Source organism: Strix uralensis, chromosome 3 (assembly GCF_047716275.1).
Source record: "Strix uralensis isolate ZFMK-TIS-50842 chromosome 3, bStrUra1, whole genome shotgun sequence".
In the NCBI taxonomy this organism is placed as follows: domain Eukaryota; kingdom Metazoa; phylum Chordata; class Aves; order Strigiformes; family Strigidae; genus Strix; species Strix uralensis.
The window spans coordinates 23,514,879-23,538,191 of record NC_133974.1 but is presented as its reverse complement, the minus strand read 5'-3'; the positions used below and the strand labels follow the sequence as shown (position 1 = coordinate 23,538,191).

General features: G+C 44.0%; 1 protein-coding gene across 6 annotated transcripts; it reads right to left on the bottom strand.

The window, feature by feature from the left end:
* Nucleotides 1–612: 612 nt before the first annotated feature.
* Nucleotides 613–22,742, bottom strand: KBTBD11 (kelch repeat and BTB domain containing 11). 6 transcript variants are annotated; one of them, XM_074861690.1, is made up of 4 exons: nucleotides 22,661–22,708; nucleotides 13,974–14,065; nucleotides 8,653–8,784; nucleotides 613–8,206 (listed from the first exon to the last, which is right to left on the bottom strand). In XM_074861690.1, the coding sequence occupies exon 4, from the start codon at nucleotides 8,129–8,131 to the stop codon at nucleotides 6,362–6,364; it is 1,770 nt and encodes a 589-aa protein (XP_074717791.1). In that variant the 5' UTR covers nucleotides 8,132–8,206; nucleotides 8,653–8,784; nucleotides 13,974–14,065; nucleotides 22,661–22,708; the 3' UTR covers nucleotides 613–6,361. The 6 variants fall into 6 exon arrangements, with proteins under 6 accessions (XP_074717791.1, XP_074717787.1, XP_074717790.1 ...); XM_074861686.1 differs by lacking the exon at nucleotides 22,661–22,708 and adding an exon at nucleotides 22,354–22,590; XM_074861689.1 differs by lacking the exons at nucleotides 13,974–14,065; nucleotides 22,661–22,708 and adding exons at nucleotides 21,978–22,073; nucleotides 22,354–22,372.
* Nucleotides 22,743–23,313: the final 571 nt, after the last annotated feature.

Sequence of the window (23,313 nt, the reverse complement as noted above, 5' to 3'; positions counted from 1 at the left end):
TAAATTACAACAGACTCAAAACTCTGGGGCTGAATGGAACAAGTTTTCTGGCAATCTAAGAATTTGGTTGAGTTTTTCCAGATTTACCCTGCTTTAACCAGCAGCAGAATTTGGCCGTTCTGAAGAAAATGTGAGAAAGCTCCAATAGGTAGAGCTTGCGTGTTGGGGCAGCTAAGGAAATAATGGAAATTGCACCAAGTGCAACCCCACCTAGTCTCACAGTCTTGGAGTTTTCAAACAGGTTATATGACTTCATTTCAAGCAAACTATCTCATGAGAAAATAAGTAGGAGACAAAGTACAAAATTCAAGCCGTGTTTGATTCTGTTTTTCTTACACTGCTGTAAACCTACTCCAGCTGAAGATCTGACATGTGACGTAAGACAGGAGGGTATTCGGGAAAAATATATGTAACTTTTATAAATAAATAATGTACTTTAACATGCTGACAAAAAACAAAAATGAAATAAAATGTAACTGAACTGGAACTTATGCTAATCCATATCATTTTGTCTTTGCTTTGTAAGAACAAATATAATACTGTTTACTGATTGGATGGATGGATGACAAAGAAAAAACACCAATTACCCAGAAATCCCTAAGGGGCAGCATAGACTTTTTGTATGTATTTATTTCATTACAGCATAACTTGGAGTACATAAAAAGCTTTACCTATATATACTTCAAAAATGAAACTGTTAGTACATCAGTTACACATATAATTCACCTGAATTGTGAACAGTGTCTAAAACATTTGCATTAGTTAATCTGTTGTAAGTGGCAGCATTGACATTGTTATTTCATGATTTCACAAATTTTTCCAAGGTTTATCCACTAAGACTTAAAAGCAAACCATGAGAGCCCTGAAAAAAGTAGCTTATTAAACACTGTGGTTGTTTGAAATGTATTGCAGATGCAAAACGATGGGACTAACAACATAACTGGTAAAAAATCGGGCTGTTTAAGCAATATTTGAAAAAAATTGGCCCTGTATTCATCACTGTCTCAAGTACTAACTCCAGTTTCCCTTCCCTGCTATTTCTTTGTTTCAACTGGATATATATAGTAGGTATTTTTGACTCCAAATTCTTCTCTTCCCTCCTAGTCCTCTGCCCCACACTCCCATTTCTTTCCGTTGAGTAATTTATGAAAGTTAAAGTCTCCAGAATAGCCTGCTGATTCCTAATACTGATGGGTTCATTCCAGCAGCTCTCAGCATTCAGTAGGCCGAAACAAATGAAAAGTGTGTGATTACATATATGCTGAGTACACAATTTTACTGAGCTTGTGTGTCAATCTCTGCTTTCAGTAGCAGTAACGCAAAGTCAGAATAGTTCCAGTAATCTACTAAATGTGTGGAACTATTACAAAGTTACATTAAATCATCTCAGAGTAGGAGTTGAGGCAGTAAATATACTTAAATAAAAACATACTTTGTTATAATAGTACTCGGACTCATGCTGGTAATAGCTACACAGAGATGTTCTGTTAAATCCAGTGCAAATCTGGTGTGCAGAATAACGGCTGACAAAAAAAGAAATTAATTAAATGCTTGTTACTACAACTGCTCAACAGTACCACCATTTCCCCTTCTTGTGCTTTCTTAAGTTTCCCAGGAGCAATGCCACTGGAAAAAAAAAAAAAACAAACCAAAGATACAATTCTGTCTAAATCTTCTGGGTTCATTCACGCAGAAAGCACTACATGTCAGTCCAGACACAAAGCAAATCACCCCAGTACCACTGTTAAGCTTTGTGATAATGAAGGGTAACAGATCTATGGAGCAGTCAATGGAATGGATACCGTAAAGCAGGAAAAGCAATAGGCCACTCACGAATACCGATCATCAGGATACAACACTCTGAGAGCCAATCAAACAGCACAGGAGAGTTACGGCTTTCATGTGAATAATTTATTCTTTTATCACTTTAAATTTTACCAGGTACTTATTTACAAAGAATTTTTTTTTGTGGAGAGAATTTACATCAGCTACTGCACAATTTTATTCATTAACAGGGTATGATTAGCATCCTTCCCATGTTGCTTAACAGTGCCTGTTTTGATCAAATAGGGTTATTCTTTTGCCAGTTTTTTCCTTTGACTTAATTTCCAAGTGTAAACAGAATTTGTACACATGCCTTTGCTGCAATTAAGATTTCTTTTTACGGAACCAGTTAATAGATGGAAATATTAAAATTCCATCTGTTATTAGCATTTGCTAAGAAAGACTGTTTCTTTACTGAAGCAGGGATTTCGTTTTAGATGCAATGAAGGCTTTGGGCATTTCCATGTTAGGCACTGCAATGCCTCTTTAACAAGGCGTCACCCCTGAGAAGAATCCAAATTACCTCCTTGGCCTCCCAGTACAATGCATGGAGTCCCTCACCTCAGACTGGCAATCCAAAATACAGAGCCTGTCTGCAAAAGCTTCCCACAGAAGAAAACTTGCCCAATTGCACCAACACGTACCAACTGTGTCCTGAATTACCCATCCAGGAGCTGGAGCCTGGAATCTACCCAGAACTTGGTGTGCAGGAACCTCCATATGCTTTTGGAGGATTTGCATGAGGTTCTTCCCTGAAAAAGAGCCATAGAAGGTGGTCCCTATACTCTTCTAAACAGTCATCTGGATTTGAGAACACACACACATGAAGTGGGAGGCCTGAGTCCAGTCCTTACTCAGCTTAAGGGAATCCAAGCCTATATCCTCTACCAGATGATCTTGAAAACAGGAGTACTCTAGGGAGGAGGAAGCAGAAAAATTATCTCCTGCATGTCCTATTAAAAGTGGGAGAAGGGGACTGTGAGATTTATGGAGAAGACAGACAGCAGAGAGGACTACATCTCTCCAGCTAGTCTCAGATCTCTCAGTGATGATGAGGGTTTGAATTCACCTGCCTGGATAATTTCTGAGATTTTTAGCCAATTAATGTATAATACAAAATGCATAAATATTTAGAGATCAGGGATTAGCTCCAAGAGGTCCTTCAATCCATTACTAATCAGGCGGTGGGAGATATGGATTGAATCCTTGCAGGCTAAGAAAGCAAACACATATCTCCACGTTCCCATGCAAATACAGTAGCCTTCAGGCTACTAGATAAAAGAGATCTGTTTTAAAAGCAAAACATATGCAAATGCAATTTGAGGGTGGCCCGGCCCTTTAGTCTGTACCATATTACATTGGTGGCTTCTGGGTATCGCATCATCTAGTTTCAAAGGAGTGGAGGCGGTAGCTAAGTAGGCGCGTAACTGCTCAGAGGTGAGCAGTTCTGAATGGGTGGAGGGGAACTGCTCAGCACCTCTGCGTGTCAAAGGGACAGTGGTTGCTCAGTTTAACAAATCAGAGTTCTGGGATGACAATTTTAGTCTTCAAATGACTGAAGTCTACCTGAATTCTAGTTTTAGTGGCCAAGTTCAGTGGGGTTTTTTTGGATACGCTGAAGATATAACTGAGGGGGAAAAACAACTCTCAGCAAACCTGCCTCAGGCTTAATCAGGGAGGAAACAGAGGCCACAGAGTAGGAAATCTGGCTAGAAACATGCCCCTGTTGTCAATCATCAGGCTGTGATTATGCAAAGAGTGTACAAAGGAAACAGGTTTGATGGACAGCTACTAATGAAGACCAGACTCAGCCCTCATTTACACTGTGTAAACAGTGAAAGTGGGTAAGCACTTGATTCAACCTTTCCTAACAATAGCAAAAATACAAACCACTGCAGATTTGTAGAATTACTGTAAAGATTATTTCCAAATGTATTTCTTCATGGTGTACAGCAACAAATACTGAAAGAAAGGATATGTTTCATCCTTTCCCGAAAGTCTGTGGCATCTTTTCACAGCTTAAATCATGAAGACTTCCCCAAATTAATTTAGAAGCATTTTCATGCATTCGTAGGAATGAAAATGCTAAAGTAATGCTTAATTAATAGGAATGCAAACGCTGGCTTGATTCCTCACTATGCTGCAGTATAAGAACTATACTACATAATTTTTTGAACTACGAAATCATATTATATTGTAAGATAAACCAGACATTTCCCTGTGTGTTCCTGGTGACTCTACTAACTCAAAATCTGGCCTAGCGCTTATGTCTTTAGTTTAAGTATGCACCTAAGTGTTTCACTACACAGCTTGAAATACTTTCTACATTTAACATAAAAATGATGCTGGAGGCAAACACGTAATTCTTCTCTCCTGCTCAAGCTACAATGCTGTAATTTAACTTAAGAGTCAACATTTCCAAGGATTCTTGTCTGAGAATTAAGTCCATCATTCAGTAAAGAAAATCAATTTCTTTGTGAATTGCTAATGAATATGCCATCTGTGGTATTAAATTCCACTGCACCGACCTGTACTGAGGCTAAGATAAGCGTCACACTCTGCAGGCCTGCAGTTCCTACCTGGCTGATGCTTTAATTAGCTCACTAGGGAATAGGCTCGCTTGGCTAAGAACTTTTAGGAATGGTCCACTGTTTTCTACAGGATGGCTAAACAGATCAGCTGCATGAAAACCCTGTGCAAGACAGATGGAGAAAAGGAAAAAAAAAAAAGCCATGAAAGTGAAGGAAAGAAGTATCTATAAACTTCACTATTCTCTTCTGTGAAGATGGTGTCTTAGGACAGAGCCTGCTGTCTTCCTTTGGAACTAGCAATAATGTGTAAGAATGCTAATGTCCTGTTTAACAGAAACATCTTAATAAAACATAAAAAGATCTGCTTTCTTTGATGTAAGATCCCTATGTCTTTCTAAAATATGAATCTATACTAGAGCTCTGAGTATAAACAATTCCCTTCCACAGTCCATGACAGTTCCAGGCTGAATTATCAATAGCAAAAACACTGGTTCTCTTTTATCAGAAAAGGTTTCTCAGCGATTTACCATAAAGCTAAAACATTTGCCTTGTCTATTGATTTTTTATATAAAATGTATAAAATAAAACGCATGTGCCCTTTTCAATACAGTCTGTCTGCATAGACGGTTTACACTTTTCCAGTTCTGAGTAACGTGACAAAAAGTATGCTCCAACTTTCCACAGGCAGGAAGAAGCTTTGTGTGGTTTTGTCTCGTTAGGATGCTGCTCCAGAAACAGCACTCTCAGGCAGTTCAGAATCCCAATGACAGAGTACACCAACAGCATGTACTGCAATTAAAAGGCCTTACTGATTACAGCAATCATTAGATCGAAATAAATAAAGCAGTCTCTCAATCAAAAGATAGGGGAATAACATCATGCTAGTGCAGAATATAATCAACATGTGTAGCGCATTCCTATCTTCCATGTCCTTCTTTGATGGTCTTGCACTAAGTTGGAAAAGCTTCTTGCCACAGGATACTGAACATACAGTGAAACATTTAAGCTGTCTGCAATAAGTTTCAAAGAATTTACATTTGGTTTAAGTTAATCTTCCTTGACCTGCAGTTAATTAAAGAGCAGCTGAAGTACAAAATATTTCCCCCAACTCTAGTGGCATAATGGTCATGTCAATCGGTTGCAGCCTGAACAGCTTCAGTTCATTTTTGTTATAATTTAAAATCTCTGATAAAAAAGGTAATGTCTTTTTTATACAGAAATCATTGCCTTTTTCAAATAAAGAACATATCAACATTTCATATCTGCTATAATACGCCACATTTTAAAAAGGTAACTTGCCTTTTCCTTTTTTTTTTTTTTTTTTGTATTCCAAATACAAACATGTGGCACACATTTGTGTTACTTAAAACTTTAAGTCTGGTATCTGTTAAATCATTTGTGGTTGAAATTCCTGGGACCACACAGTGCCACATCTTCCTTAAACCATCTATTGCACCAGAAATGAAAGGCTGTGATGGACATGTTCTTCCTACACTTTTCTAACACAGGAAATAGTTGGTTTAACTTAAAAACAAATGCAGCTACGTTGCCAGCAGTGTTTATCTCTCAGTATCATCCCAGAGAGAAAGAAAACAAATGGCAGAAAAGGCTCCAGCCCAGATTTCAACTACGTGTAAACACACGACCAACACTAACAGCAACGTCCATTATGACACTGTTGTCAGGAATTTTTTAGAAATCCAGGTCTAAAAAAGTTTTTCTCAGATTGGGAATTGGCACATAATCCAGAGATTATCCTTTATAGCAGCTTTTCCTTTCATGTGCTTGGCTTTTCACACAAAGCACAGCAAACACAAGAAGAGTGACAACCAAGTTACAATCAAGTGACACCAGCTCAACATCTTGGGAGCAGAGAGGAGGAAAGGGGGAGCCCCTTCTCTCTGCAGACATGCCAGAGGGGGTCGCCTCTGTAGGGGGGAGTTTGTGGGTCCCCCACATCTGCAACCCAGCTCCCCACTCAGGAAGCCAGAGCCAGGCTGGCCACCTCACAGTGGGAGGGAGCCCTCCTGGTCCCCTGCTTTGTCCAGCCTCTCGGGCAGGGTGAGCACGAAGGGTAGGAGGACACCCTTGGCATCCAAGGGAGCTTTAAGAAGCTCTCCATCGAAGGTGCCCTTGAGCCCGCCATCCGCTTCCACCTCGCCGTCCTGGGCTAGGCTGAAGCGGAGGGTGCCGGTCCGGTTGACACAGTAGATGGTGTTGCCCAAGGGAGCGCAGCGGAAGGGCTGGACGGGGCCACCGCTGGGTCGCAGGCTGGCGCACTGGCTCCAGCGCTTGGCCACCGTGTTGTACCGGAAAACTTCGACTCCACCACCAGTCCCGCCACCTGGGCCCTGCTCCCCACCGCGGCCACTGCTCACGTCGAAGCGGTAGATGAAGCTCTTGAAGGCCACCATGTCAGCAGAGCGCCGGCGGCTGCTGTTGTAAGGGCACTCCTGCCACTCGTCACGCTTGGGGTCGTACTTGAGCAGTCGGTAGAAGAGGGAGCCTCCCGACACATAGATCTCCCCATTGCAGGTGGTGGCCTCATGAGCCACGGCAAAGGCACCCTTGGGCAGGGGTGCCACAGGGCTCCAGCGGTCGGCCCGCGGGTCATACCTCTCCACAGTGAAGAGGCACTCGCCCCCCACGGCGTAGAGGTAACCATCCAGGGCCAGCAGCTTGAGCTGTGAGCGGGGCTGAGCCAGCGGTCGCACCTGGCTCCAGGTGTCGGTGAGGGGGTTGTAGCAGAAGACCTTGTCAGAAAGGCGGGCCCGGGGCTCGCTGCCCGCCGGCCCCGCCGCGATGCCCCCTGCTAGGAAGAGGTAGTTGTGGAGGACGCACATGGCACAGCCCTTGGCATTGGCCTCCTCGGGCAGGCGTGTCAGCACCCTCCACTCACCACTGCCCTCCTGGTAGCAGTGGACGAGGGAGCCGCTCTCCTCCAGCGACACCACGGAGGAGGGGCTCTGCGGCCGGCTGCTCTCGCGGCTCTGTGGCCGGCTGCCGCCACCCGGCCGCTCGAAGGCATCGCTGACCTCGGCCACCAGCAAGCAGGGCCGGCCGGCCTCCATGCGCCGCTGCAGGATGAGGTCCCGCTCAGTGCCACTGAGGCGGCCGTAGACGCTGGGCTCCCGCAGCACCTCCAGGTAGTGGTCGCTCATGAAGCGGTAGGCGGCCTCCCGCAGCTCCGCCAGCCGCTGCTTCTTGGCCAGGCAGAGGAGCTGGTAGCAGTTGTCGAGGCGGAGCTGGGCGCGCATGGCCTCGGCGGCACAGTGCAAGGCACAAGGCATCTGGAGGACGCGGGCGCCGCTCACCACCTCGGCCAGGTTGTCGTGCCGCACCTCGCCCATGCGGGCCGTGTAGACGTAGTCGATGAGGAGCCGCAGCGCCCCGTAGCTCACCCCCTTCACCCGCAGGACGTCCCGTGAGGCGCGGGCGCGAAAGTAGTCGCTCTTGGCCGCCAGCACCGACTTGTGCGCCCGGATGCGACGCCCCGACACTTCGATCACCAGGTCGGGCTCCTCCGCCGGCCGGTCCCGTGTCCCCACCGCCTCCTCTTCCTCCTCCCCCGGCTGGCAGGCGGCGTTGTTGATCTCCCACTGGCTCTCCACCACCCGGCCGCCGGCAGCGGGCGGCTGCGGCTCGGCGGCGGCGGCGCTGAAGCAGAGGGAGGAGCTGAAGCCGCAGGGGGCGGCCGGGGTGGGTGGCGGCGGCGGCGGCGGGGCGGCCTGCCCGGCCCCGCTCTCCTCCTCCCCCGCCGCGCCGCTGCCCTCCATGGAGCCGCGCTAGCTCCGCCGCCGCCGCGCCGCGCCCGTGCGGAGGGCTCTCGGCCGCCGCGGCGCGGCCATCACCTGCGGGGAGACCGGAGAGCGCTCAGCTTCCCGCGGCCCGGCCCCCCGCTCCCCCCTGCCGCCCGCCCCCCCCCCCCCCCCCCCTCCGGCTTAGCCAGAGCCGCCGCTGTCGCAGACGGGGCTGTCGCCGGTTTCCGGGGCTAAGCCCGCGCTTCTCCTTCCCCCGGAGGATTCATCCCGCGGCTCCGCCGCCTCCCGCTGCCCGGGGCTAACTGCACTAGTTTACCCCCCGAAAACCTGACCCCTTCCTGGTGGGGGCATCGCCCCGATCCGCACCTCAACAGCCTGAAAAGCAGTTCTGGTTTTCCTGTTGCTATGCAAAAATTGTAAACAGTTTGCACGCACTGCGTCCTTTTCATGACAACTGGTCCCTGCGCACTGCTGGGCACTGAGGAAAAACGTCCTTTAAAGGCAGATACTTGGGAGAACTATCGTAATTTATTCACCTTGTGCAACTACTTCAGTGGAAGGTAGTGGCTGCAATCTATTCTGGAAGGAGATTCCCCACTAGCCAAGTTTTCCTTTACATGACCTTCGTGAAGGCTTCTTCATATCACTGCGCCTCACAGGCATTCCCCCTGTTTAAAAGAAAGTGTAAAAAGTTTATTAGTTTAAAAATCGGTATGTTCTCAGTTCACTCAGAACTTTGGGACTATTAGGGTTATGTTTCCTTTAACAGGATATCTATAGTATCTTAAAGTGACCAGAAGTATGCTAATAGATTCTAATTGTTTACAAAACACATCAAAGGATATTTTTTTTAGTTGTTATGACAAAAGCAATCTGACATTTATGTAACAGCATATGTAGCTGTAATGCATTAGCGAGATGTAAAACAGACGTCATTGGGACTGGTTCATGTCTGAAAGATTTACAGCTTCTGTTAATAAAAAGTAGAAGCAAGCAAAAATCACAATAGATCCTTAGAACATGAAGTCCCTCTGGGAAAATGGCAGGCTACAGGGCATGGCTGTAAGTAGGTTAGTCCCTGTCAGCACAATCACCACCCAGCTGTATCTTCATTCCACAAATGTAGTTTTTAGAATTTAACAAAGTGTTGTTTGTTTGCCTTATGTTTGTTTATGAATTTCCCAGGCTCAGTCTAAGTTTTGATGAATGATGCATGAAAATTGTCCAAACATACTTAAATTCATTTACTAAGTATCTGGAGCTCTGATTCTATTTTTAAGGAGGTTATTAATTTCCTTTAAAATCCCTGTTGGCAGGTTTTTCACAGTCCTCAAAGCACACTCATTTCTATGTAAAATATACGTTATGACCTCCTTTCAGCAGAGATGATTTATTTACCCTATTAAATTAATAATAGGAAAATCTAACTTTTTGATTTCTTTTAATGAAAGCATAATTGGTAGGTGAAATTGTCTGGAAACTCCTGACACAGACATCAAACCTAGAAGCTTATAGTTGCACAAGCAAACTTCACTGAATAGTATCAGTCTTCTCTTATGGGTTTTTATTTTGTGCACTTGCCCTGTGAAGGACTTGCTACTACATTTGATCACTTTCAGTTAGACAATAAATCAATACTGAAGTTTGATTTCTGGATATTTGAGCCTTTGAGACAAAACAAGGTTTCAACAACATGTGAAAACTCCTTACTGGAATGAGATTTCACAAACTCTGTATTTCTCATCTGGGTGTTTAAAAATCTGGCACTTAGGAAGTTTCTGTGAGATTTTTATGAACTTTGGATAGCCTTAGTGGCAAATTTTGTGAGGTCCAGACACAAACTTGGTAGGTTAGGCTTTACTGACTTTTCTGCAGCTTTAACTAGACCAGGCGAAATGCAGTGATCTCTGTGTACACTTGGTGTGTCTGTGGAAAATATATTGATTCATTAATAACTTAAAGTGGGCAGCATCCCTGTCAATGGGATTTTGTTTTTCAGTGAGTCTTCACAGTACTGAATTCACTATGTCACTATTTTTTATTCTGATTTCTTATGCTGTAGACATTGAGATTAATCTACTTTCTCTCCAGGCCTTCCAGAGCCCTGATGATCAGCTGTGTTCGAGAGCAGCTACTGTAACTGACACTGGCAAAACGACAAAGGTCAAATGGAAATGGTTAGAAAAACACCTAGAATGTCAAAGTGATGTACTGTTATATCAAGAAAATTGCTACCAGTACTTCATTTGTAACATAAGTAAGTAATTGAAACATTTTGTGTCTCCTCTGCTCTTTCCTGGGTGAGTGCCCTGATATTCAACCCTTATCATGCTACAGTTCTGGATAGCTTGACCTCCTCAATCATGAACATTTAAAGGGTGCTAATATACTTTCCCCCATTGCTCTCAATATTATGATCTTTCCTGGATCCAGACACATCCCTCTCCTGAGACCACTTCTCCTAACTTCTGCTTATGTTCCCCTTCTATAAGGATGAATGAGTAGCTTCAGATAGTATCAAGCTCCCAGTCTACTGCTTAATTTGCAAGTGAAACTATAAAGGAAGAATGAAAGAGAATGCTACCAAAAATACAAAGTGTGGGTGACTAAATGTGAGAAGTCAAAAACAGTAACTGTAATACCAATAATATTTTTGTATGGTGAAATGTATTTCCTGCATCATGTCTCAAAGGAAAATCAGCAATTATTCAAAGTTGTTAAAAACAGCATCCAGAAAAGTAATCTTTTCAACTTTCTCAGCTAATGAAAAAGGCTGAGATCCTCAAGCACAGTAATCATAACTTTTCCCATATTCAGGTATCCACTTGGCTTAGAAGTTTAACTTGACACTGAAATGTTATTGAGAAAGAAACTGCCACCCACCACAGTCCTAACAAAAACCGCTGTTAACATCCTCTTGAGGAATCACAAGGAGGAAGAAGGACTGATGGTACAGCTTGCTAATGTCAAGCAGCAGAATTCTGAAGAAAATTATCTTCTGGTATATTTAAAGTTAACTAGAAGGAATATGTTGAATTTTATGCCGAGCATGAGGAGGACTTGAGTCAAAGTATCACATGCAATTTAGGCAACAAGGAACTCCGCAGGAAAGCTGAAGACTTAGAAAAGCTAAAAGAGGGTTTGGAGGACTTTGTCAACAACAGAGCAATGACTGCTCCAGCAGTCGCAGCACCTTTGTCTAGCTGAAAACAAAGTATAGGAATTACAGAAAGATGAAGCTGAAAAAACAATTCAGAGAAGTTCTGGAACTTTCCCACTACTGAGCAACACAACCAATCTGAGTTAAAAGGTCATGGATTTAGTATAAAACAGGAAGAAACTGAAAGGGGCTGATGGAAATACAACACCGAACTCATTCATTCTTTTCTTATCTACAGTGATCAAAGAGTTGCATTGCTGTTCTGGTGACACAGAAGATTCAAAAATTACAGATCGCAGAAGATACTTGATAGCTGTGCTGATTCAAAAGGATCTGAGCTACCAGCAATCTCATTTGGCTTAAAACAGACTTGGTTTTAGCACTTTTTTCAAAATTTGCAAACAGGATAGGTACTGGAAAAGGAAGCAAGCTGTTTAGAGTACATGGCATCTGTGGACTGATGTCACCTTTTATACTGGGGACTTTTAAGTCAGAAGCTGAATTACTTGGACTGAAACTGTTTTCATTATCATGGGTTTGGTCTAGGGATGATGTAATGTTAATGGACAGAGGAACTGCCAACAAACATGAACTGTATTTACAGACTTGGCAATGACACACTTACAATATCCTGGATGTGTGCCCCCAACCTCAGATGCTGTGAGACATTGCTCAAGTAACAGCACAGATAAGAAGGCACAGCTTTTTCTGACAGACAAACTGTAATGAAGAGCTGCAGGTAAAGTTTCCTGGCACTGTATTCATTTGGCACTTCTTCTGATAAGTCCAATTAAATGCTTGTTTTTCATTGTTTTCTCTCTAATTTTTTTGCAGTGCCAATAACCTTTGACCCAAACCCTGTCCTCTAGCAAGACCTACTTTCTCTGGGGAATATGCACATGTGGGAGGAATTGGGTTACTGCTCTCCAGCTCACAAATGGAAACTGCTCTGACTCAGTCCCAGGGTAAATAAAAGCAGTGCTTTGCCTATCATAAGCAACTCTGATTTACATAAGCAGGCTGTCCTCCCCAAGAGACACTACAGCAGTTCAGAACTGACAGAATGTCGTTCTGCTCCACCTTAGTCCAGGAAATGCTTTTGTAAAAACTTGTACTGCCAAATTTTACCCCAGTAGAGAATTCCCTCAGGATAGGAGCGTCATCTGATTGAGATGATTAAGGAGTCCAAAGAGGCAGGATCATCAAAAGAGAGAAAACATCCCTTGTATTTATTTTAAAAACTAAAAGATGACTGTTAAAAGTAAAACTGGCCCATGTGAAGACATCCAGCTCAGCCCAGAAGGCAAAATCTTCTGAAGGGTAGAGTCAAGTGTAGAGAGGTTTGCTTATTTATAAAAAGGCTCCTCTCCTACTCCTTGAGCAGATCTGTGAAATTTTGGGAAAAAAATGGTCTCTTCTTAGCTGGGGAAACTGTCTGGAGCCTAGAGGTGCCATTTCTCTGAGAGGGCTTGCAGCACTTGAATTCTTGCATCCTATTACAGATTTAAACTCTAGATCTTAACTGCTTGATTAACCTCTTGCTTGTAAGAAAAAAGAATCATCTTTCAATGTCCCACCTCAAGAAAAATTGCAGGAAGAATAAATTTTTTCTCTCCCTTTTTTAAAATTAGGAGTGCTCAAACTTGGGGTTACAATACAATCCTTGTTTCTTGTCCTACCTACTGGATGTACGTCTTCTGTAGTATAGCACCCACACTCAAGTTGCCTATGCAGCTTCCTTGTGACCTCTCAAAGTGCTGTAATTTTCTCACAACATGTAATGGAGGTATGAATGTTTTTATCTCATAAATGCAAAATTTTCATACAACCATAAAGAAAAATAAACATGTAAGAAATGCAGCTTATGATTACAGACCACACAAGAAACATGTGGGCAGCACTTCCTCATCAGAAACTCAGAGGAAGAAACGGCTGTATGTGTGTCTGGGCAGGGAGGAAGAGAGAGAGGAAGTAACTCATAATAAAAATATTATCAAAAGCCTGATGAAATCAATATTATAGCTAGCAAATATAGACTATAAATATACAAGTTCTAAACAATCATCATGACCAGAGAAGAGATTTCTTAACAGTGATATCCATAGAGACAAACATTCTCTAAAAAGGAAACTATCTTTTTGAGTTCCTTCCAGTTTAGACTCTTCAGAAGTAGTTAGGGAGGAGCAGTGTCTCTAAGGAGTTCTCACACCAAAAAGGAAATAACACTCCCACAAAAGCAAGATCTAGCAAAGGTTAAGTGCAACTCCTCTCCAATATCTCTTAGAAGAAAGTAAGTCTAACAGAAAAAGAAAAGTCAGAAACAAGGTTTTGAGTGATTACAATACCTTTGGGGAAAACTCCAGGGATGATGTGATGTCTTCATCACTAATGCACTACAGGTCAGGAGATAATGGCACGGCAATATCACACTGAATGCAACAAAACTTTTTATGGAGAATTGCTGCTAGTTCTAGACATGGCCTCACAATTACAGTTCTAGATATAAGGTGAGAGCATGTCATCGTCTCTGTGATAAACTGAAGTTTGGTTACTTTCATCATACCTGGCCACAGCTAACACTGCATTAAGTGAACAGCTGTGCATACTATACCAGCGTAGTGCTACAGCTGAAAAAATGAATGCAGTCCATGAATGTGTATACTGGGAAATAAGGAGGAACAGTAGGGAAAAGGTTACCTTTCATCTACAGCTTTAGTAGGTTTGCAATGGAACAGGATGGATGGATGGATGTTCCAGGCTTTACATTTTTTGAAGTAGTACTTAAAAATCTGGGAGGACAGAGAAAAGTACCAAATTATTTAAGAGCTATAGAAAAACACTTCAGTGAGAGACTTGCAACAGCACTCTGCAACCAGACACAAGCTTACTCTGTCTCCACACAGTGTACGCCAGTCTTGAGCCAACTTCCAAGCTAAAAGGTGATGCCTAGCTTAGGCACCACCTCATAGCCATACTTCCATGGCTTTGGAGAGAAGGTGGCTTGTGCTAGTAGCTTGGAAAACAGGTAGAGCAAGCCTTAGTCAGCCTGAGAAATGCAGTGCTGACACTTCTTCAGGGCTTGGTATGTTTGCTCTGTGACTTGATGACTGTGCACAAGTGTAGGCACATGAAAATTCTGCATACTGATGGCCTTTTTAGACTGGTGGAGAAAGCCCTAAACAAATCAAGGGGTGGAAGCATAAACAAAGCAAAATATTTACACTACTGAGCAGAAAAAAAAAAAAAAAAAAAAGAAAAAAAAGACTACCACAGCATATTATGGATACTGAAAGTTTACATGCATTGATGGGGAGAGTGAAGAACAGGCTCCAGGAAGGGAAATCTGTTGAAGGTGACCAAATACATACTAAACACTAAAACTGTGCCCACCTTAGGAGGACCCTGAGCTGGAAAATGGTCAGAGTATTAAAATTCAAAGATAAGTAGCATCCCATGGCAAAATACACTTTTTTAGCCTGCTACACACTTCTTTCAATACTGGATTATGGTCCATGTGGGAGGCAGGATGCTGGGCTAGGTGGACATTTGATCTGACATGGGAAGACCCTTATTCTGATGTGATGAAGGAGATCAGGAGCGTGTGCCTTGCTGGAAGGCACTTGGGACTCCAGAGGGAATGCAATTTGACAGGAGCAGACTAGCTGATGTAGTGATCCATTCTGACCTTAAATTCTGGAAATTGCCATACACCAGGAGTACTGACATCAAGCAAAGCATCAGCTTATGATGATTAAAAGCCTCGTTTGAGCATTAGTGTGGTTAACTGCTGTAATGTTGATTGCAGAAATGCTTTTCAGCATTAAACTGTGTTGTCAACAAATAAATAACAGCAAACATGTTCAAAGTCTCTGAGAACACTTTGGCAACATTGGTACTAATAAAGGAGGAGGAGAATATCCACTGAGAAGCCAAGTCAAACAAACGAGCAGATTTCTTCAGATAGATTTCTGAAAATAAAAGAGTCAGGCTTGGGTTTGCATTCCAGAAGAGCATTGATCCCCATTGAACGTAACGCATTCTTGCAACACACCTGCTATGTATTGCATTTAATACAGAAGAAGGGACAATGTATTTGGAGGAAATCAAATTCCTTGCTTAAGATAAAACTGGATTTTGCTTTTAATATCATTACGGAAAGGACATACAGATTAAATAGCTCAAATCACCAGAGATCTGCCAAAGTATGTCACCATTGTGCTTGAGAAAGACAGAATTTGAGAAGTAACAATAGACTTTAGAGGAAAGCCAATAAAGTCCCATTCTTCTGAGACTTATGCCTAGGAAAAGAAAGTAAAAGGAAAACTTACAGAGGAGGGAATAATGAAAACACTTCTTTTTCCAGACAAACTCCTTAAAAGAAAACAGCCTCATTTTTAAAGACTGAAGAGGTTCATGGATTTCTTGATGAATTAAGTGAGAGATGCTTAGAAGGGCAGCAGTCCTTCAGATACATGGTGAATGGCACTCTTCTCATTTTTGGAGATCATGTATTTTGCTCAGATACTTTTTCAAACTTAAGGTTTACAGTCATTCTTGCCACAGCTAAAAATTATACTACATCTAGTTAGATTTACAAAATAGTTCCAGGTTTCTGCAGCTATTATCTTTATACAGACTTTGAACTGGATTCAAAGATGGAGAGATGTGCCGCAATGCTAAACATGGCAAAGGCTGACTTTGAGGGCAGTTTTATCTGGCAGATAGCAATGCCACAGAGATATAAGACCTAAGACAGCCAGATCAGATAGCAAAAAAAAAAACCCTTCAGCCTTAATCTGAAAGAAGGAAAAGAAATAGCTTGCACAGACTTCTCTCTGCCATGGCAGAAGTGCTGTCGGTAGAGTTTGGCCTATAACTGTGAGCTATTAGGTGACTCATGGGAGTCTGACTGCTTTTATTTATTATTTCATGGAAAGCAGGTCAAGGTGGAGAGACATGGGGCAAGCCTGAGGCCATATTCCTACACAGAATTGATCTGTGGGTAGGATGCACCTCCCAGGTCTCCTGCAAGGGCAGAGACAGATGCTGTGTGTCTGAGCTGTACAGTACTGCTGATCTACCTCTAAACAGCTCCTGGAATGGAATCTGGAACATATGGACAGGTTCTGTACCCATACACATCGTGTGGGTACAGTTAGATGCCTGTTGATTGGGATCCTCAAAAAACAGCGCACAAGAGCTACCAAGGGCTAGCCAGTAGAAAAATACCAGAGTATGGTGATGAAGTGCTTAACTTGTGCAATCAGATGTTCTTGCTTTGGGTGCCTTAACAAAGAATCCTCCCCAAAATAAACCTAAATTATTTTAAAAGATAGCAGTACTGACTCTTGCTGCTACTTCATCTTTCTCTACAGTGGTTACAGCTCTGACCAAGCCCCATGGGAAACTTGCTGCTGCTCCTTCCTTTGTCTGACAAGATTAAAACCCCCAAATGTCAACTGAGTGCCCAAACGATGAAGACTGTGAGAAGAGGGTTACTGTCCTTCAAACTAAAGCTGTATTACTTTTCACAGGAACAATAAAAAAGGTTACTGAGGGAGAGAAAGAAGGCTGGGTTCTGTTGCCTGATGAAAGGGAACTTTCCGTGCTTCTTCCCATTACCTTTGGTGGGGCAGGGCTCAGTTATACTGCCTGGAGATCCAAGCCATCTCAGCTTGTGCTAGGATTGAAAAACACTTGCTGATCTCAAAGCAGAAACACGTGCTAGAGTCATAGGTACTTTTGTGGCAAGACTTTACTATCAGAAATAGGCTGTCAGCACAGATTTCACCAAGCAATGGGAATGTTTTTAACAGCAACTATGTAACTGAGGGCTTAACAAAATATGAGGCTATTCCCTGCCGTCATTGGAACTGAAGAGGGGAAGAACAGAAAACTGAGTGTAATGCATGGTGTTTACATTACTAGAAAGTAACAATTGCTGGCCATTCTGAAACAGAAATCAAATAGGTTTCTATTAAAATACTCTTATTTCCATGGCCTGACACTTTCTGCACTGGATGCATAACATTTTTTACTATAATGTGAATTTCATATGCTGAGCCTGGGTGTTCAGGCAAAGGCTTTCTGGCTGCACTGATTTCTCTGACTATATTCAAATTTACATTTAGAATTTAGTTCCAGCAATTCAATAGCTCTCACATTTATTTTTTTTTTCCATTTAACACGGCAGATACATAACAGTTAAGATGCCTGAATTTAAGGGACAGAAAAGACTGCCTGGTTATCTAATCTTATTGATGCAAGAACAGGCCAAAGAATTTTACTCCTCTACCAAGCCAATAATTTCTGGCTGAATTAGGTCAAAGCATTGTTCTGCTCAAATAATCTGTCTTGCATCTATATGGTTTCTCTGTTTTGGCCAGTGACCTTGATGGAAAATCAGGTGTCAAATGGATCATCCTGGATACCTTGAAGAAATATACATGCTGCTTTTCACTTTGGACTTCACTTTTTTGTCTTCTACGCTTTTCTATCTGCTGTCTTGGCAGCATTCTGTTTTCCCAAAATGATCCATGCTCTTTCTGAAGAGACATACAGACTGGTAGCACAATCATGAAGGGTGATGATGACCACAGCTACCTCAAGGCTGTCCCATCCGTTTTTGGACTTTCTGACACAGAGGAGAAGCAATGATTGTAGTATGGTTGACTAACCTATGATCAAACATGTCCTTTTCAAGTGCTATGGGATAAAGGTTTGTTAATGCATGCAGTTAAATTTGCATTACGTGCAACAGTCACTGTGCTATTCTTGCATTTATTAGGTAGAAATCTGGGCAGAGCTGAACAGAGTCAGGAGCTGGAGTAAGAACTAAGACCTTGAAATCAGGATGTGAGGCAGAGAAGTGTTTGGTTTTATGGTTATGATTTGGGAGGTATGAGAAGAATCCCAGATTCATGGGTCCTGGTTTATGGTTCTTGACCATTTTGAGATTTTGATATTTCACTCATAAATCTAAGGTTTGGTTGCTTCTGACTAGGGAGAGATTTTAGATACACATCAACAACATCTCCTCAAAGCAGACAGTGAGGCTTTTCAGGCACTGTACTCTGAATACTTGCCTGATTTTGGGGGTCCAATAGAAGTATTTATTTTTTTGCAAGGCTGCAAAATGTCTTGGCAGGGATATAGTCCAGGCAGGCATTGGGCCAACAATCTAATAGATCCTTGCAACTCTGTTGCTCATCATAAAGACCAGAAAGTCTTCTGTCACGGAGAATGAGTGGTATAGACCTCATCCTGACCAATGAGAAGCAGCAGCAGTGGATTTTATCATACTGTTGATCATGAACAGTCTTTGCCCTCCTTTTCCTGTATCACAGTGTAAAACTTCTTGTGGGACACATGACACTGACTAACTCCAAAGCTCACAAAGCAATATACTCAAATGACATTTACTTTACTGTTTCTGCATCTGCTGTGAAAACCCAACTCCTTCAGGACTCTACTATCAGTTGTTGTTAAAGAAATACGTTGTCTGTGTACTGCCCACTTCTATGGCTTTGGAGAGAATGAGGCTTGTGCTAGTAGCCTGCAGCGAGAAACTTCCACCTAAGTTTCACAGAGCTTTTTGATAAAGCCAGAGTGTGACATCACTTTAAATCCCATCCCCTTTATAGTCAAGGGAAAATTCCCATTAACTTCACAAGCGTCTGGATTTCCTATACTGTACATACAAATGTGTACGGTAGCTCTTTTGAACTAGGGCAATGTGGGGAGTTGCAGTAAAGGAGAGATGAAAGCTACAGGATAAGAGGAGAGCTCTCCCATGAAGAGATTTGTCTTTCATTGACGGAATCAGAACATTTGTTGTTCGCATGCCATTCCTGTAGCAAAGGGTTGGCTTTTGGTTCTTACTGTCTAACACTTTAAAATATGGGTCACAGAAATAATAGTTTATCTCCAGAGCTTAGGGCCTGTTCTTCCAATCTACTTACAAGAGAGAGAGAGAGAAAAGCAGAACTGCTTCCAAGGAAAAAAATAAAAATGATTGCAGATCTCTGACAGTCTGAAATGATTCAAAAGTCCAGGAGCATTCCAGCAGTTAGAGATCCACATGCAAATCTTACCCTGCTCCTTAAATACTCCTGGAGGAATCAGCATCCAGAAAAACAACAAACAGCTTGTGCTAATCTGTGAATGTGTACGTGTAAAATAACTTCAATGCTATTAATTAATGCAAATCATGTTGTGACAGACAACATAGCAGCATGAAAGCTGCTTGTCCAACTTACGTGGATTTGTATGGAAAGGTTGTGGTTTCTGGCATGTTTCCGAGTGAATTAAAAAAGGCTGTCAACCCGTCTGTTTTAGCCAGAGGCATAGCAATGGCAGCTTGTGAAACATCGCACCTGAAGAGCGTTTATGTGACACATCTTTCTTCTCCCTCTGACACACAGTGCAAAATCTGTAGAACTACTGGATTTTTTTTCCAGCTTGTTTTGCATTAAGTAAACTGACTTAACTGATCATGAATTTCTGCCATCCTCACTGATGAGGTATAAGAAACTGGAAAGTACCAAATGTGCAGTGCAGAACAAAGGACCTAGCCAACTCTTTTTTGCATTAACACTCAATCACCCCTATACAATACTGACCCAGGCTGGTAATTCTTTCAAAGCCAAAACTGCCGGTTAGCATCCAAGGAACATTTTAGGATGAAGACATGAAAAAGGCTACAGAATTGTCAACACTGTCTAAGGAAAACACAGCATGTACAGTCCCGATCCTGCAGAGAGTTACATGCAGATTTAAATACTCTGGTCACAGGACTAGCCCCACTCATAATGCCAACATCTACATATGTAAACTGAGTGTTTGCTTAATTAACTGCAGGAGGAAGGCAAAAATCTCTATCCAGTCACCGTACTGTCACGTGGTTACAAGTGCTGGCACAAGGAAGCGGGCAGGAATGTATGGCCCAGTCTGGGGAAGGAGCAGGGTCCCTTCCTGCTCAGTGACAACTCAGTCATAGATCAGGGTAAACTGGTTGTCAAATCCTGACCTGCTGTAAAGTAATTCTTCTTCAATGAAAGGAACTAATCATGCCTGTTCTCTGGCAAAACACCACTGAGACCAAAAATGAAGCAGAAAGAACGATGATGACAATTCTATTGAAAAGTAAAATAGCAGACATAAAAATGTCATGTCCCAAGAAGGCTAATGAGATCACACACAATGAAAATGAGCTCATTTCTTAAATGGGTATTCCCAAGAATGTGAAGTGGTATAAAATGACTTCTCAGCTTCTGTTCACAGGAAAGAAACGGCCTCCTAACTGCAATGCTGCAGAATCTCAGTAAACTGCAAAATCCATACAGGATCTCACCAAAAAAAAAAAAAAAAAATAGTTTAAATCTACTTTAAAAGAAATTGCAGGATTTCTTTTCATGTTGTATTATACCCCTCTTTAGCAGCCAGCTGCCCCTAATATCCTCTTGCAACAGGATACTACAGGATGCCGAAACCCCTGGTAAGTAGGATCTGGATCCAGTCATCTAACCACATCACTGTCTCTACGGTTACCTAGGCCAGCCCTAAATACTATAATCCTGCTTTACTATAGTAAAGCCAGTTAATGGCCTTCATTGAATGTCCCTGCCAAATAATGGTGCTCTCATTCTTATTGACATTTCAAATCAGTCCACCTATTTGGACTATTTGTTACACTGAAAAGTGATGCAAGCAAAGGATTTGTAGAAGAAAGGAAGGAAGATATTAAGGATTTTAGCCTTTTGATGTTATCAAGGTGCAGTCCTGCAAACTGCAGTTCATAAGAGTGTCACCATTGACTTCAGTGCCACTACTGCCAGGAGCGAGTCCCTGCAGAGCGGGGTGGAGCTGGGGCAGGCAAGGGACCAGTCCTCTGCTCTTTGGCAGGTTCTCACCAGACAGTGCCATTAGCACTGGATGACAGGAGGATCCCATTGGCATGCACTGGATGTCCTAATTAAAGGGTGAATAAATGCTGTGTGATGGGCCCTGGGAAGAGGAGAATGCAGAACAAGCAGGATGGGCCAGAGTTAAACCAGGGAGCAAATGTTGCTTTGTCAATACTAATGACAATTTAATTATTATTTTCCGTAAACATTGCATTTCACTCTTTTTGGGAGACAGATAGTTAAGTCTCTGAAAAATGGAGGAGCTCTTTAGCTTCTCCGATCATATAAAAGGATTGTTCCATTTTATTGCTATTCTATTTTTTATTGCCCTAGTTTTTTCTAGCTTTTTGTTCTAGTTTTCTATTGTTCAATTTAATAGCTGTGGAAAAGCTTTACAGAATATTATTTCTAGAGGATTTTATTTTTCCTTGATGGATGAAAAAAGTTGGCCATAGGATTTAATACTATCATTTTCTGCACTACATGTAAGTTTGGGGTTGGGAGATGGCCTTTTGCTGTTTTAAAGGACCAGACATTAAAACCTACCAGCTTGGGACAAATGGAATTCAGTAGGACTTTTCTTCAGACACCTTCCACCCTGCGAAATCGTGCAAGCATGTGTACAACCAGGGCTTGCACCACTCGTGTGTGCTTTTAGTAGGATGGGGATGCACGCCATGAAAAATTTATAGCGGGAAGCAATCTGCTGCTGTTACACATCCCTAAAACGTTAGTGTAAAGAGTCACGTAGAATTTTAATAGGTCAGCAGGAGGAAAAAAATAAAAATACAAATACGCAGGCATCAGGTTTGGCTCCTCTGCGACATATGGAGAAGGGATAAGGGGATATGCCCGGCTTCCCTCTTGCCCAGGGGAGGCGGATTAAGGGTGACTGAGGGAAGAGAAAAGCACGATTAAACGTGACGGTGCTCCAGCTCGCCCCCCCGCCCCCCCACCCCCCGCCCGCTACCGTGGCTCCGCGTCGCGGTTTTTACCTCAGCTATCGGCAGATACCGGCACTAACCCTCCCCGGAGGCAGCGCGGCGGCGGGCGGGAGGGGGGTCGGGCACGTCTCGGGGCCGCCGGCCCCGGGACGTGCCCGACCCCCCTCCCGCCCGCCGCCGCGCTGCCTCTCCGCTCTCCTCCGTCAAGGCGGGCAGGCAGGGGCTTACCTTTCGGCGACAACCGGCGAGCCCCGCGTCGCTCTGGGGAAGCTCCCGCCTCGCTGCCGGCAGCGTAGCGGCCCCGCCGCCTTGCCCACCGGAGCGGGAGCTGGCGGGGGAAGCCGGGAAGGAGAAGCGGGGAGGCGGGGGGGGAGCGGCGGTACAGATGCCAGGCGACGCAAATGGCTGAAGCGCGGGGGCCGGGCTGGCGGAGGGGGCCGGGCGGCCGCTGTGTGAAGGGGGCGCGGGGCCGCGCTCAGCCCCTTTGTTCGCCTGACACACTCGCACACAGGCGGAGGGAGAGGCGGGCACAGACCTGTTGCTCCCGGAGAGGGGCAGCCGCCGAGGCGGGAAGCTCCGGGCCGGGTGTCCGCGCTCCCGCATTGGGATGAGGCGGCGGAACGGCCCCACCTGCCCGCGCTGAGGAGAAAGTCCCTCCCGGCGGCGCCGGGCGGGGAAACGGCGGGTCCTCACCTCCGGGCGGGGCGGGGGAAGCGTCCCTGAGGCAACTGGGGCGGCGGCGCCGCAGCCCTGCGTGAGGCAGGGGTTTGCTGCAGCAGCCCCGGCCCCAGCGCGGCGGCCTGGAGCTTCCAGGCTGGAGCCCTGACTGACCACGGCCCCTCGGGGACAGCCCGGCCTCCGCCTCGGCACTGTCCGGCACCGGCCGTGCCCGCCGCGGGAAGCGACGGGGAGGGTTTCCAGCCGGAGCCTCAGGGTTATTCGGGTTTCTGCCGACGGAGGAACAACGAGATGGACGCCAGGTGGTTTAGTCTGGCTGCAGTTTGGGTCTGGGACCCATTTTGGCCTGGTCTTCAAAGCTGAGACTCTCATCAGGATTCCCAGAATTAGACCTGTTTCCCAGTTTCTTGAAAAAAAGCCTCATGTTATGTTAACTGTGCCCTGGGTCTGCTCCTGATGCAGTCGGTGGTGCTTACCTACTTCAAGTCCCACCACAAACTGCAGTCTGAC